At 41.8% G+C, this 16845-nt stretch overlaps 2 protein-coding genes across 8 annotated transcripts in view; one reads left to right on the plus strand and one right to left on the minus strand.

The window, feature by feature from the left end:
• GLUD1 (glutamate dehydrogenase 1) overlaps positions 1–627 on the minus strand; it is a 36630-nt gene extending 36003 nt beyond the window's left edge. The window contains exon 1 of the mRNA XM_046026911.1: positions 65–627. Coding sequence (XP_045882867.1) covers positions 65–521 — 457 coding nt within the window. The 5' untranslated portion in view covers positions 522–627. The remainder of the gene's footprint in view (positions 1–64) is intronic.
• A 250-nt stretch (positions 628–877) lies between these two features.
• SHLD2 (shieldin complex subunit 2) overlaps positions 878–16845 on the plus strand; it is an 88769-nt gene continuing 72801 nt past the window's right edge. For 2 of the 7 annotated variants that reach the window (XM_046026905.1, XM_046026907.1), the window contains exon 1: positions 11136–11241. The gene's annotated coding sequence lies outside the window, so the exon portion shown is untranslated. Of the gene's footprint in view, positions 939–11135; positions 11242–16845 lie in introns of those variants that run through there. The other 5 variants (XM_046026901.1, XM_046026903.1, XM_046026899.1 and 2 more) reach the window with 4 other exon arrangements.

Here is a 16845-nt window from a genome sequence, read left to right on the forward strand (position 1 = left end):
GGGTGGATGGGGGCCAGTTCCCATCCCGTCTGGGCAGGGCGCGAGGGGCTCGGCCGGCGCTCACCTCCCTTGCAGGGCGTGCGGTGCTGGCTGTGCTGGGCCCGGTAGCCTTCGATGACCTCCCAGGAGCCGTCGTCGCGCCGGATGGGGAAGGACAGGCTCAGCACATGGTTGCAGGGCTTGATGATCCGCAGGATGCCGCGCACCCGGTTCCGCTTCTGCTCCTCGCTCTCCCGGGTCTTGAGGTCTTCCACCAGCTTGTCCTCCACGATGCTGGCGCCGCGGTCGAAGAAGCCCTCCACCATCTTGAAGAAGTTAGGGTCGTCCTCGCGGTCGGCCGCCGCCTCGCTGTAGTGTCGCCGGGTGGGCGGCGCGAGCCCCGGCTGCGGGGCGACGGCGGCGGCGGCGGCGGGCTGTCCGCGGGCCCGGCCCAGCAGCGCGGCCGACTCGGAGGCCGCGGAGACCAAGGCGGCGGGCCCCCCGCGGGACAGCAGCAGCGCTTCGCCCAGGCAGCGGTACATGGCGGCGGGGCGGAGGCCGCGGAACAGAGGCGCTCGCGGAGGCCGGAACGGAGGGAGGGAGGAAGGGCCCGGCGCCCGCTGCTCTTTTAAGCTGCAGCTTCCTGCCCCCTGGGCTGTCCCCTCCCCTCCGGCGCCCGCAGCCTAACGGGGAGGACGGACTTTGGGGGCCGCGGGCGCAAGTCGCTTGTGAATGGCAGGGCTTGCGGGGCGGGGGGGGGGCGGTGCGCGCCGCCCAAGGCGCCGGGCCTCCGCCTCTGCCGCGGCCTCGCCCGGCCTCCCAGGCTGCGGCGCGTGCCTGCAGGGGCGCTCGGGGGCGCGCAGACGCGGGCGGGCCCAGTGCGCATGCTCGCGCCGGCCGGGGAGGGAGGGGTGAGGCCTCCCAGGGCAAGCCGGATCTACAGGGAGGCGGTGTCTCAGGTCTGTGCGCGCCCCCGACCTCGGTCTGGGGAGGGTGCTAGTGTGGGGAGGGGTCCAGCTCGGGAAGGGGGCTTGCGGAGGGCGGAGCTTGTCCCCCACCTTGGGGGCGCTGAGAGGCGGTTCCCCGGGCCCCGCGGCAGTGAAGGTGGTGCGGTCTGGCGGCGAGCCGGGCCGCGTGAGTCACTGGTGTCCCTCGTTTCCGCCCGCACGCCTTCGGGCGGGGTGGCGGCCCAACACCCCGCTGACCCATCCTCTGGTGTCCCTGCGGGGCGCGGGGCCGAGCGAGGGGCGCCGAGGCCTTGAAGCGGCGGTTGAAGGCGCGGCTGTGGGCTTGGCTCTGCCTTCGGGGAATGAAGCACAGAAATGTCATCCGGGGTTGGCTTGAAGGAACTGGAAAGGAGAAAGCGTGGGAGCTGGGGAATCCCTTGTCCACTGGCCTTAATAAAAAATGAAGTTTGAAATTTTACCCCATCCAACCACTCATCAATGTCAAGATAATAGTTATCATGAGTCATTGCAGTTTTCTAAGATGTACTGACCGTGCTTCCCCTCTTTAGAAATATGGTCTAAAAACAAAGGCACTCTGGAAGTGCAATATAATAAGACTCCAGCATATTCTCCATAATATAGGTATTAAGTGGCCCAGAGTAGGATTTGTAAACGTCTGAGCTTCATGAGGGTCAATTTTATACTTGCACATACTTGAGGAATGCTAAAGTCATACGCTCTTATGGGTAGGTTAGGACTGCTTCATTTTAATGACTCAGCCCTTAAGAAAAGGTACCGAAGGCCTCATTCCCAGCTTTACTAGTCCCCGTGTACCTTGGTGGTTTTAAAATGGCACCTTTTTGACTTGCAAAACTACTTTACTTCCTGACACTCACTTTATTCATCTCTTAGAACATGGAAGAGAATGTTCTTAATTCTTAAAATATACTGCGAAATATGAAGTGGTAACGTAAATCAGTTAAATTACATTCATCTCTCTCAGTGTACTCTCAAAGCAAAGAAGATGCAGATTATATTTTATCTTATTTGCTAGATAAATGTATCATTATTTATATTTGTGTGTTGTTTTTCACTGAAAAATATTCTCTAAACTGAATCCAGAATTTGTCTTGTTGGTAAAAAAAAATTAAGGTGCCAAATTTCCTTTTCACTTGATGGTATTATCATTTTACATTGCAAAAAAACCCCCCATGAAAACCGAACCCCAGATACTGAAATTTTAGAATAAAGTGAATTAGCATCCTGAAACATGTGGACATTTTTTCCCCTTGAGATTAAATTCTTTGGTATGTTTTGAGGAAAGTGGTTTCAAAGCTTAGTTTTATTATTGCCCCGATTATCTCTTTTGTGATAACCATAGCCTTCAGAAAAATCAATGTTTAACTTTGCTTCTTCCCAAGTTTTATTCATCTAATTTCAAAAGTTGGAAAGCCTATGGAAGTAGTGAGGAAGTCATCTGTAACTGAGAGTCTCCTATCTTTAAATGACTTACAAAAGGGCTCCATAAGAACCCAAAAAGTAGATGCTTTTATTTTTTAAATCCTCATTATGTTTTCAAATTACATATAAGTTGTAAAAAAAATTCAGATGGTACAGGTAATTGTTTTTTTTTTTAAGTTTTTACTTATTCATTTGACAGAGAAAAAACAAGAGCAGGAGGAGGGGCAGAGGGAGAAGCCTACTCCCAGCTGAGCTGGGAGCCCGATGTGGGGCAAGATTCCTGGACCCTGAGATGATGACCTGAGCCAAAGGCAGCTGATTAACCAACTGAGCCACCCAGGCACCCCTAAATGTTATAGATAAGTTTAAGGAGTGAAATTTTCCAAACACTACTCTTCTTCCCCCGTTTAGTAAGTAGACGGAGTATTTCTTTTTAAACTAAAGTAGGTATTATAATTCCTGGTTTGATGGAAGAGGGAAGTAAAGCTCACAGAGACCAAGTACATTGTTGATGGTCGCCCAGCTGGTAAACAGCAGGCTGAAATTCAAACCTGTGTATTCGACCCCAAAGTTATTCTATTGCTGCTATCCCAAGAAATATGTTAAGTATTGTTGCATTTAGTTTAAACTTTTGTGATGTAAGGTATAGTGACTTTCAGCTTCACACTGATGATTTAGTTTATTTTAATTGCCAGTACAGTTAGCATAGAGTGTTATATTACTTTCAGGTGTACCATATAGTGACTCAACAATTCTATATGTAACATTGATGATTGCTTTATAAAAGATAGTTATTTTGCAAATTAAAGTTTAAATTTACGAGTAATTTCCATTTCAAAAGGAAGCCAGAATTTAACTGAAGGGAATTTTGGTCATTTGATGATATTCAACAAAGACAAATCAGTTTTCTGGCTTTGACATTTATGAGTTTTCCTTAGCTGTTTTAAAATTCCAGGTCATTTCTCTTTGATCCATTGCATGCTTTTATGTTTTCAAGTGCTTTTAAAAATGTTACAGAAGAAGAATTTTAGGATTAGAAAGACATAGCATAAAAATAAGAGAACCTCATAGTCTTTTAAAAAAATTATTTGGAAAAGTAATACATACTTCTTACCTTGTGTGTTTATATTTGTCTTTGCTGGACATTTCGTTTAGATGGAATGATACAATATGTGACTTTTTGTGACTGGCTTCTTTAACTTAGGATAATGTTGTAAGGATTCATTTATGTTATAGCATGGATCAGTATTTCATTTCTTTTCCTGGCTAAATAGTATTTGTTTTATGGCTGTCTCATTTTTTAATCCATTTATCGTAGACATTTGGGTTATTTTCACTTTTTGGCTGCTGTGAATAATGCTACTATGAACATTCTTGTACAAGTTTTTGTGTGGAAACATGTTTTCAGTCCTCTTGGGTATATACCTAGGAATGGAATTGCTGTTTAACCCTTTGAAAAAAAAAAAAGTTTTTTAATCTTGAGAAACTGCCAAACTGTTTTCCACAGTGCTGCACCATTTTAATTCTTTTTTTTTTTTTTAAAGATTTTATTTATTTATTTGACAGAGAGAGAGAGATCACAAGTAGGCAGAGGGGCGGGCAGAGAGAGAGAGGAGGAAGCAGGCTCCCTGCTGAGCAGAGAGCCCGATGTGGGGCTTGATCCCAGGACCCTGAGATCATGACCTGAGCCGAAGGCAGCGGCTTAATCCACTGAGCCACCCAGACACCCCTGCACCATTTTAATTCTTATTAGTAGCATATGAGGGATACAATTTCTCTGCATCCTCTGCAATACATGTTATTTTCTGGGGTGCCGTGGTAGCTCATTTTGGTTTTGATTTGCATTTCCTTGTGGGCTAATGATGCTGAATATCTTTTCATGTGTTCATTGGCCATTTGTCTATCTTTTCTTGGAGAAATGTCTATTCATTTCCTTTTCCTATTTTTTTAAGAAAGATTTTATTTCTTTATTTATTTGAGAGCAAGCGAGTGAGAGGAGGAGCAGAGGGAGAGGAACAAGCAGATTGCACAATGAGATGGATGTAGGACTCTATCTCATGAGACCACCACCCACCTCCCACCCCCCACCAGCCCCGAGATCGTGACCTGAGCTGAAATCAAGAGTTGGATGCTTAACTGACTGAGCCACCCAGGTCCCCCTCCTTTTCCCATTTCTAAGTTGGATTATTTCTCCTTTTCATTGTTCTTTATATATTCTAGTCACAAATCCCTTATCAGATACATGATTTGGAAGTATTTTCTACTATTCTGTTGTTGTTTGTTCACTTCTTTGATGGTGTCTTTTGAAGCACAAAAATTCTAAAATTTGGTGTCCAGTTTTATTAATGTTTTCTTTTGTTGCTTGTGCTTTTGGTACCGTGTCTAAAAAACCGTTGTCTAAGTGGAGGTCATAAAGATTTACACCTATGTTTTCTTCTAAGATTGTTAGCTTTTACATTTAGGTCTTTTTATATTTAGTTCTTTTATGTTTTAGGTTTCAAAATGGATTTTGAGTTGATTTTTGTGTATGGAATGAGGAAGGAATCTACTTCCATTCTTCTGCCTGTGAATATCCATTTGTTCCAAGTCTATTTCTTTCCCCATTTAATTGTTTTCATACCCTTTCAAAAATTAATTGACCTAAATGTGAGGATTTATTTTTGGACTTTGAGTTCTTCTCCACTTGCTCACATATCTCTCTTTATGCTAGTACCACACTATTTTGATTACTGTAGCTTTGTAGTAGATTTTTTTTTTTTTTTTTTTTTAGATTTTATTTATTTGGCAGACAGAGATCACAAGTAGGCAGAGAGGCAGGCAGAGAGAGATGGGGGGAAGCAGGCTCTCCACTGAGCAGAGAGCCCAATGCGGGGCTCGATCCCAGCACGCTAGGATCATGACCTGAGCTGAAGGCAGAGGCTTTAACCCACTGAGCCACCCAGGTGCCCCAGCTTTGTAGTAGATTTTGAAATTGGGAAGTGTGAGTCCTCAAACTTTGTTCTTTTTCAAGATTGTTTGGTTTTCAGAGTCCCTTGACTATTCAAATGAATTTTAGGGTCAAGTGGTTAATTGCTGCACAGATTCTGGCTGGAATTTTTATTGGGATTAGGTTGAATCAGTTTGGGGAGCAACATTTTTAATGATATCACATCTCTGACTCATGAACATGAGATGTTTTTTTCAGTTGTTTAGGTCTTTAAAAATTGCTCTCAGCAATGTTGTCTTTTCAGAGTAGAAGTTCTGTACTTCTGGGTGCCTGGGTGGCTCAGTGGGTTGGGCCTCTGCCTTTGGCTTGGGTTGTGAACTTAGGGTCCTGGGATCGAGCTCTGCATCAGGCTCTCTGCTCAGTGGGGAGCCTGCTTCCCCCCATCTCTCTCTACCTGCCCTCTGCCTATTTGTGATCTCTCTGTCAAATAAATAAATAAAATCTTTGGGAAAAAAAGTTCTATATTTCTTTCATTGGGTTTATTACTGGGGGGGCTTGATTGGCTCAGTCCGTTAAGCATCTGACTCTCGGTTTTAGCTGAGGTTGTGATCACAGGTTATGATCTCAGGGTGGTGAGATGGAGCCTGTGTTGGGCTCTGCACTCAGCAGGGAGTCTGCTTGAGATTCTCCCTCTCTCCCTCTGCCCCTCTTTGCCCTACTCATGTGTGCACTGTCTCTCTCTCTTTCTCTCAAATAATTAAACAGATCTTTAAAAGAAGTTTATTACTGAGCCTTTTATTCTTTTTGATGCTATTATAATTGGAATTCTTTCCTTAACTTCCTTTTTGAGTTCTTCTTTTCACGTTACAGAAATAGAATTGATTATTGTATATTGATATCTTATGTTTTAACCTTATGAAACTCATTTAGTAGTTTTCATAATTATTTTGGTGGGTTTCTTAGGATTTTCTGTATACAAGATCATCTGCAAAGGGAGATAGTTTTACTTCTTCCTTTCCAATAGATGTATTTTATTTTACTGGCTAATTGCTCATTTTTTTTGTTATTATGCCATATTTCGTTGTATGCGTGTGCCATAATTATTTTTGCTAGTCCCTCAATGTACACATAAATTGCTTCTAATACCTTGAAGTTACCTTCTAATACCTTGAAGCAGTGCTACAGTGAATAATCTATTACATAGAACATCAATTTTCAGTCTTTCATCTCAGGATGACTTTGCCTTCTCAAGTATGAGTAGTGAATTTGAACTTAGGAAGAATTTAACAGTGGAATTGAACTTAGGAAGAATTTAACAGTGGTCAGAATTTTGTTTTCCTTTAAAGTTGTTTAGTTCTCATTTGACATAATTTATTACTCTCTGTAGACAAGTCAAATATTTAACTTTTTAAACAAGGGCTTCTAAATGAGGAACTAAGAATCTTGATATTTCTTTTATTAGGTCACCATTTTTCTCATTTGAATGGTTTTTTTAAAACATTTTATTTTATTTTTGCTTGGTTATTTTTAAAGATTTTATTTATTTGAGAGAGAGACACAGATAGTGACAGAGATAGAGAGAACACAAAGCAGGGAGGAGAGGGAGAAGCAGGCTCCCACTGAGCAGGCAACCTGATGTGGGGCATGATCCCAGCACCCTGGGATCATGACCTGAGCTGAAGGCAGATGCTCAACTGATGGAGCCACCCAGGCACCCCTTAATAGATTTTATTTGTGACAATATTTTATTTTATTTATTTATTTATTTATTTATTTATTTTTATTTATTTATTTTTAAGTTGACTCCATGCCCATTGTGGGGCTTGAACTCATGACTCAGAGACCAAGCATTGCATGCTCTACTGACTGAGCCAGCCAGGCATCTCTATGTTTCAATCGGTTTTAGTTCACAAGTGCTTATTAGTACTTCATTAATCAGCTAGTTGAGTGTGGGGAGAGAAGAGAACCTTATACTAAGGGAACACCATATGCAAAGGTCTGAAGGTAAATGAGACCATGATTTGAGAGTGTAGGGTACCATACACTTTGGTTAAAGGAATTTTATCATAACAGTTCGGTTTAAACAGAAATTTGGTTGAGAGTTGCCTGGGTCGCTCAGTCGGTTAAGCATCTGGCTCTTGATTTTGGTTTAGGCCATGATCTCAGGGTTGAGGGATCAGGCCTGCATTGGGTTCTGTCTCAGCAGGGAGTCTGCTTGGAATTCTCTCTCTCCCTCACCCTCACCCTCTCCCCCACCCTCAAATAAATAAATTAATTAAAAACAAAACCAAAAACCAAACAATAGTTTGGTTGAAAAATGAATATCCCCTAGTTCCTTTTTTTCCCCTCCCAGCATTAGTAATTTTGGTGTATCATGGATTATTTTTCAAGGCTTTGTGCTGTAACTTTCAGGAAAATTTTTTTCTAATACTTTGGTGTTTCTCATGGATTTTCAGAAAAGTTGTAATTTTCATCTTTTGTCCCCTTTAGTGAGCATGTTTTATTAGTAAGTAAAAAAGAAACTATATCCAAGAAACAAACCTGGAATTTTTAGGATTTCTAGTGTTTTTCCATTTATTTTTAATTATTTTAAAAGATTTTATTTATTTGTTTGAAAGACAGAGATCACAAGTAGGCAGAGAGGCAGGCAGAGAGAGAGGAAGGGAAGCAGGCTCCCCGCTGAGCAGAGAGCCCAATGTGGGGCTTGATCTGAGGACCCTGGGATCATGACCTGAGCTGAAGGCAGAGGCTTTAACCCACTGAGCCACCCAGGCACCCTGTGTTTTTCCTTTTTTTTTTTTTTAAGATTTTATTTATTTATTTGACAGACAGAGATCACAAGGAGGCAGAGAGGCAGGCAGAGAGAGAGGGGAAGCAGGCTCCCTGCTGAGCAGAGAGTCCGACGCAGGACTCGATCCTGAGCTGAAGGCAGAGGCCCAACCCACTGAGCCACCCAGGCGCCCTGTTTTTACTTTTAAAAATCATTTTTTCCTAATAAATTACATGCCACTCATATCTATTTCTGTAGTTTGGTTAAGTTTTCATTTTGCTGTGTTGCTGAATAATATTCAACAAAGGTTTTTATCAATTCTTGCTTAAGGGTTCTTTTCATGTTGTGAGTAAATGTGAAAACTCATTATAGGAACTTTTATCTCTTTAAGCATAGTATGCAAGAAACAAATGAGGTCTCTTAAAAATTAGCTATACTAAGGTAGGATTATGAATTCACCTGTATGTAATTCATTATGCCTGTCTTTTTCTTTGTTTTTTAATTGAGATCTTTTGTTTTCCTTATATGTAAAAAGGACAGCGCGTTCAATTATTCATCATCTCAGATGCCTCACCATCCAGCTACATTTATTGATCTATGTAGATGACTCTATATAAAATCCAGTCTTTATCCTAGCTTTCACACTTCCTTTTGGAAATTTTAAAGATTTTATTTATTTATCTTAGAGAGAGAGCGAGCAGGGGAAGGAGCAGAGGCAGAGGGAGAGAGAGAATCTCAAGCAGACTCTGTGCTGAGCATAGAGCCCCACATGGGCTTGATCTCATGACCCCGAGATCATGACCTGAGTGGAAAACAAGAGTGGGATGCTTAACCAACTAAACTTGGTTAAGGCTTGCCCCACTCCCCCACTTTTTGGAAATTTTAGATCACTTGTGATCTTTTTTTTTTTAAATTTTATTTATTTATTTGACAGAGATCACAAGAAGGCAGAGAGACAAACAGAGAGAGAGGAGGAGAGCCTGATGCGGCGCTCGATCCCAGGACTCTGGAATCATGACCTGAGCCGAAAGCAGAGGCTTTAACCCACTGAGCCACCCAGGCACCCCGATCACTTGTGATCTTAATATGAAATTGAAGTTTGAATAATAAGAAAGTGTAAGCTAAAAATTGAGGCATATTTGTGCGCTGGAGAAGCAAAAAGTACCTTCACGTTGACCGTCATGGAAAAGTTGTGAAGAAGCTGACTTTATCATGAAGTGCAGATGTGAGTGTAGTGACATTGAGTCTGCTCTTGGTAGAAAAGAAAAACAAGAATGAGGCAGGACGGATCAAGGCAGAGACACTGGTAGTGGCTAGCATCAGCTAAGTAGCAGTGGTCTAACTCCAAGATATGGAAGGGAACAGGTACTTGCTAGCTGTATTGGTTAGGATGTTTTGGCCCTTAAGCAACAATATCCAAATAAAAGTGGCTTTAGTCTAAGAGACTAAAGGTGCAAACTAAATGAGATGAACTATTATCTAACAAGAAGCCTGGAGGCAGGGCTATTCCGGGTATTAGTTAAGGGCTCAGAGATACTCTCAGCGAACCCAGAACTTTTCTCAGTCTGACATTCAGCAAGTTGGTGGTATCTTTCCTCTTGGTCAGAAGATTGCTACATCAGTTCCAGGGTCACATCCAGGCACAACTAAGTGCTATGTGCGAGAACAGCAGTTTCCTCCCTTATGCGTTCCTTTGTTGGTAGAGAAAACCTTTTCAAAGGCCTGCTGGCCAGCTTCAACTCTTTTAGATGGGCCTTAGTAGCTAGGTGAGGAAGAAAGAGCGGGAGGAATACTTGTGAAGCTGGCAACCAGCAGTGTTTGCTGTATTTGCCACAGAAAATAACTGGCCTGCTCTGTGCTCTCTCTCTCATTTTTTTTTTTTTTTTTAAGATTTTATTTGTCAGAGAGAGAGAGAGAGAGAGAGAGAAAACACAAGCAGTGGGGGCAGGAAGCAGAGGGAAAAGCAGGCTGCAGGGAGCCAGATACGGGGCTCAATCCCAGGACCCTGGGATCATGGCCTGAGCAGAAGGCAGATGCTTAACTGACTGAGCCACCCAGGCGCCCCTGCTATGTGCTCTCTTATTGTGATAATGTATTCTCTTAGAAAATAAGCACAGTTTGAAAGGGGGGAAACATTCTTAAATATACCTCTGGGAATTATGCTTGTGGTTTCATGTTCTCTACATTGAGAAATCTAGAACCCAGTTCCCTTTGAAAACTCTCATTATGTTTCATGTTTTCTACTTTGAGACATTTGCTAAGTCTAGTTCCCTTTGAGATTTTATATAATAATCATACTTTTAGAATATGTCTCTTTTGGCCAGGAGGAAGGGGGTCACTGACAGCTTATAAGGCAGTATCTTCATGCTGCAGTGTTTATCGCCAGTCAGGAGAACAGAACGGAAACTGAAAACACATCCTCAGTTTCTGGGGGAAAGTCTGGGAGTTATAAAGAAATATCAAACGCTCAAATGATTTCAATGGATCTTCAGATTAAGCTGCTACCAGCAACTTACTGGCAGTGGTGTAAGACACAGGCAAGTGAATTACATCTACAGGAGGGGTCATCTGTTTGGTCTTTCTGTTGAAATTAGGAGTTCTTGTGTTTGTGCTAAGGACAAGTGTGACGGTGTCACTGGAGTCTCTGTGTTCTATAGTACATACTGTCAGAAGCACAGTTGGGGGTAAGACTCCTTTTTTTGAGAGAGAGCAAGAAAAAGCTTATGTGTGCGAACGGGGCTTGGGGGAGGGGCAAGCCCCTCATGACCCTGAGAACCCCTCCCCTGAATCAAGTGTCTGATGCAATTGACTGAGCCACCCAGGTGCCCTGAGGTGAGACTACTTTGAAGATGCTCGGAGCAGATATGTAAAATGGCCCTTTACATGTATTTGCCCTCCACAGTTTTCTTGCCAAGGATGTCATCTTTATAATTGTATTCCTGGAGGGCCATCTAGAACAAATGAAACACAGAGAGATTCATCTTAGATTCTAGAATCACCAGCCATCCACAGCAGAAGTTCTGATCAGCTATGAAAAAAAAAAAAGAGTTATCAATGAAGAGCTGTTCGTCCATGGGAATGTCTATTACAGGGAGAAAAGAGACGTCAGGACTTCCAGCTTTCAGGAAAGCTGTGACAAGAGGCTCAAATTAAAGCAAGTATGTATCCCTACCTTCATGTGTTTTTTTCTAGGTCAGCTATAAAATGGAATTATTTTTGAATAACAGTTTTTTGGTATTTTTTAACAAGTAAAGAATGATAGACTTTGATGGTCTTCTGTAATTTCATATTCTGTCTTGTCTTTTTCATTATACAATACAAACACCAAAAAAAAAAAAAAGTGAAGAAAACGTTAGAGAAGCAAACAAAATTGGCTTTAAATTAACTAGAAAAAACTTAAATGGGAAAAAAAGTAAAAAACCTGAGCCCTGAGAAATTCCAGTTCCTTGCCTCTTATGGTTTTTATTTATGTTAACGTTTTCTTAGAGAAAAATGAAAAAGTGTGTGAATAAGAACAATAGCCTGCCCATCGGCCTGGGATGACTGTGCATTTTCAACTACAGGTGTTCCTCGCTGACCCAACTCTTGCTGTCTGAACTCGGAAACAGAACAGATGGGACAACAAGGGATGCTTTGATTTATTCCTAACTTATTTCTGCAGACTCATGTTATTTCTAATCCAAGTCCCTGCTTTTTCATACTGGTTCTCATTATGGAACACCTATGCTTTCCTAATTTTTCTCTATAGCTATTAGTTAAAACTGGCAAAAAATGACTTTGAATTTTATTTTATTTTTAGAGAGAGAGAGAGATAGAGAGCTCAACTGAAGAGGGGGAAGGAACAAAAGGAAGAAAGGGGGAGGGAATTTTTTTTTTTTTTTCCTTATTTGACAGAGATAGAGAGCATAAGCAGGCAGAGGGAGAGGGAGAAGCAGGCTCTCTGCTGAGCAGGGAGCCCTGCATAGGGCTTGATCCCAGGATCCCTGGATCAAGACCTGAGCCAAAGGCAGTAGCTTAACCAACTGAGCCACCCAGGTGCCCCGAGGGGGAGAGAAAATCTTTTTTTTTTTTTTTTTAAAGATTTATTTACTTATTTATTTGACAGACTGAGAGAGATCACAAGCAGGCAGAGAGGCAGGTGTTGGGGGCGGAGGGGGGTGCGGAAGTAGGCTCACTGCTGAGCAGAGAGCCTGATGTGGAGCTTGATCCCAGGACTCTGGGATCATGACCTGAGCTGAAGGCAGAGGCTTTAACCCACTGAGCCACCCAGGCACCCCTAGGGGGGAGAAAATCTTAAACAGGCTCTACACCCAGCACTGAGCAGGGGCTCCGGGCTTGATCTCATGACCCTGAGATCATGATCTGAGCTGAAATCAGGAGTCAGATGCCCAACTGACTCAGCTACCCATTTGAATTTTAAGAGTCTCATGCTCTACCGACTGAGCTAGCCGGGCACATCCATTTGAATTTTAGAGTAGGATAAGACCTGAAAAATCTGAAATATGAAAGAAAAATGCTTAAAAATATGTATCTAGGCTCATAGAAGCACTCCATGATGTATTTACGATACTAAAGTTGAAAAAGACAATGACTAGATGTGTTCAATTTTTCCACTTTTAAAATTTTTATTTTGAAATAGTTTTATTTATAATAATTTGTTTTGACATAACTTTTCTTTAGAAAGAATTTTAGATATATAGAAGAGGTGCAAAGATACTGCAGAGTTCCCTTCACCCATCTTTTTTTTTTTTTTAATATTTTTTATTTATTTGACAGAGAGAAATCACAACTAGGCAGAGAAGCAGGCAGAGAGAGAGGAGGAAGCAGGCTCCCTGCGGGGCAGAGAGCCCGATGCGGGGCTCGATCCCAGGACCCTGGGATCATGACCTGAGCCGAAGGCAGAGGCTTTAACCCACTGAGCCACCCAGGCGCCCCCCCTTCACCCATCTTTATCTAATGATAACATCTTACATAGCCACAATACATTTATCAAAATTAAGAAATTACCATTGGTACAGGAAGATTTTTAACTGTCATTTCAGCCAAATTGTTGTGTTGACCAACATGCTTTTTGCTGAGTTACCTGGAGCTCTACCGTTGATCTTAATCATGATCTAAGCTCCCAGCTCTTTGGACGGTCATGTTTGGTACCCTGTGACCTTCATCTCTTGTTCCTTAGGCTACAGATGACTGACTGCCTTTTGGGCAAGTACCCAGTCATGTCCAGTATAAATGCTGACCAGAAACCCATGATATGACTTGGTCAGAAAAATGGCTTTCCAATTTTAGTTTTATTTCTAATACATGTGTCTTTTTATAATATCCTTCTTTCTACTTTCAGAACTGGTCAAATGTCTTCTTTTTAAACCAAAAAGCCTGATCAGAATAGTCAGTGTTAGGTAACTGTGTCGAACTTCACTGTGGCCAGAGAGTGTGTTTATGCGGGTCTGCTGGGGAGGGAGGGAGAGACAGAAGAGATGGCAAGAGATGAGATGGGGCCGCTCAACAGATAGCGAGTCTCTTCGCTGGACCAGTTTAATGGCTTTACCAGTATCCTCTATTGGTTGGTTATTATTTGCAATTTTTGAATCTAGAGATGAACATCTCTGCAGATTCTAGAACATTTGTAACTGTTACCTCTTCCAATACTGTCTCTACCCTGTTCTATCTTCCTTCACTTTATCTTCTGTGTTTCTTACTTTTTTTGTGCTTTCCAACTTTTTTTTTTTTTTTTGAGCTTCATTCTGTAGGTGCCCAGGGTCAGGCAAGGTGCCACATCATCCAAGGTTTGCAGTTTCCTGGGCCATCAAACGATGCAAATCTTGGTAATAAGACTTCAGGCATTGGTTTACTTTCCAATGACTGTTACCCTGAGGGTGTTGCCCTTTAGAGTTACAGGTTATTGTGGGGACACTCTCTTAGTAGGTTCATCATTTTGTATGGGTCCCGTGCTTTGAATTATGTTTCTAGTACCCCATGACACCATCAAACAAAAACGTATATTTCTCCTCTTGATCAAATGTCTTCATCAAAAGCAGCTCCAACGTTAACTTACTCTAAATTGCTGGTTTTCTCGTATAGCTTTAGTTGGCTAATTTCCTTACTATATTATCTCTTAGTGGTAAAGAATTTGTTTTTTATGTTTCACCTTGTGTTTTCAGTTGTTTTCATAAGAAGAGTTGGCATGAATCTAGCTCTTCATTTTGGAAAACTGGAACTTATACTGTTATTTATATTTAAGTATGTCTAATATTGATCAGGATTAACTTTAAAAAATACATCCTTTTGTATTCTTTTTTTTTTTAAGATTTTATTTATTTATTTGAGAGAGAGACAGTGAGAGAGAGCATGAGAGGGGAGAAGGTCAGAGGGAGAAGCAGACTCCCCGTGGAGCAGGGAGCCCAATGTGGGACTCGATCCCAGGACTCCGGGACCATGACCCAAGCTGAAGGCAGTCGCCCAACCAACTGAGCCACCCAGGCACCCATATTCTTTTTTTTTTTTTTTAAGATTTTATTTATTTATTTGACAGAGAGAGAGATCATAAGTAGGCAGAGAGAGAGGGAAGCAGGCTCCCTGCTGATCAGAGAGCCCAAGGCGGGACTCTATCCCAGGACCCTGAGATCATGACCTGAGCCAAAGGCAGAGACTTAACCCACTGAGCCACCCAGGAGCCCCCATCCTTTTGTATTCTACTTGAAGTTATAGTAGGCTTATAGATTCATGTAAGGAGAATTGATATCTTACATTATTGTTTAACCATGAAAAGAATATGGAGCATCTCCCACTATGTTTAAAAAGTTTCTTTTATTCCTCAGTAAAGTTTTTATAGACTCAGTTTTATTCTTGTGCACCTATTTTATTTATTTATTATTATTATTATTATTACTATTATTATTTTCAAAGAAACTCATCTTGATGGTTTGTTGAATTTGTTTCTGTTTTGTGTTTCAGTTTTAAGAGGCTTTAGCCTGAAAAAGTTACTCTATAATTTTATATAACCATTTTCTAAGACTCTATAATTACATTGTTTAAAAAAAAATAGAAACTTATTTATGTATGATCTTTTTTTTACTTTGATTTCCAAATTGGAATATGGTGGTTGTCTACTTTTAACCTTTTAAATTCTTTAATACATGGATTTGTCAGAAGATTTTAAAGTTTATTTTGTCTATGACACTTTACTCTGATTCATTAGTTCCTGTAGGAACTATTCATTGACCACCTGTTATGGACCAGACACTGGGGTAGTTGGTGAACAAGACAGGCAAGAAGAGCTTTTATTCTAGCAGGCATGTGAGACTTTGAGGACTGTTCTAGTTGGAAATCATAGATGCTGTGCTTCTTTATTTAGGATATCAGAGATGGCCTCTTTAAGGAAGAAACATTTAAATGGAGGCTAAAGTTTGTGTTGGGGCAACCTCTATGAAGACCCATGGGAGCACAAATGAAGGAAACAGCATGTGGAGATCTAGATCTCTAATATAGGAAAGACCTTGGAGTATTTTAGGAATGGGAGGAAACCAGGGTGATTATGGTTGTCCATGCTTAGCACTGGATGTTGTACCTGTGGACAGGGGCTTTACATTTTACTTTTTATGCAGCCGAAGCCCAACTGTTGTATAGCAGGCATAAATTTTGTCAACTACAAAATGTAGTTATCTCTCTATAACTAAAATTTCCTTAGCTCTGGAGCTTCTTATTTCTACAGGATAGTGGGGGACAATTTTGCCAATTTAGGACAAAGTCAGTAGCTTCTGGTTTAGCTTCATTAATTCCAGGCTTACTCAGATCCTTGGGTAAATAATCAGTCCTTTGGATAAAGTCAGTTTTTCCCACATACTTCTCTACTCCCCCCCCACCCCCACCGCCCCCCGGGGTGGAGAGTATTGGTAGGAGCGACATAATTTTTCCTGGCACTGAGGAGGGGCATCTTGTCTTTGGGCCATTCTCTGTCCTTGGCCATTGCTAAGCTGTGCGTTGACTGGCTTAGTCTCAGATGGTACTGTCTGCTCTGCTGTGTCCGAGACTGATGTCCCTGTTATACCATGACCTCTGGTCAACAGGTCTGTGTGCGCCGGACCTGCCTTAATTCCAGGCTCTTTTGGGCACCCTGGCATGAAGTAAACTTCTTAACAGTTTCCTATACCATGCTAGTGTGCTTGAGTCTCTGAGGCAGCTTTTCAGGAATACGGTCTGGGCATGTCATTGGCTCTTAACACTGATATAGTGGTAGGTATCAGGTTTTGCTAAAAACTTGCAGTTCCCTGGACTATAACTTAGAAAAGGGAAAGGTGGTTATCTTCTTTCCTGGGTCCTTCCCCACAGACATGCTAGAACTTTTTCTCACTCTTACTCACCCTAAGACTTAGCCTCAGATGGGATACGAGGAAAGAATTCTAAACTTCTACCTATTTTCTACCTCCTCTTTCTCTCTGTATTCCCACCCCCACCCCATTTTTTATGTCCTCCTGATTGTTGTGGGAGAACCACACTTACGCCATCACCTGCCACTTCCTGTATGCCATAGTTTACAGTATAAACTCTGCGAGCAAAGTTTTCCTGCTTTGTCATATTGAAAGCCAGGGTCTCAGAATTTAAAAAACCCTTAGATATTGCAAGTGAAATGCTTAGCTTTTGAGAATTATGGTTTTTCATGGATTAAGAATCTAAATCTAAAAGCTGAATACACTTAACTGTTCGAAAAAAATAGGTGTTAATATTCATGATTTTATACGAGGTAACAATTTCTTTCTTCTTCT

Source organism: Meles meles, chromosome 13 (genome assembly GCF_922984935.1).
Source record: "Meles meles chromosome 13, mMelMel3.1 paternal haplotype, whole genome shotgun sequence".
In the NCBI taxonomy this organism is placed as follows: Eukaryota; Metazoa; Chordata; class Mammalia; order Carnivora; family Mustelidae; genus Meles; species Meles meles.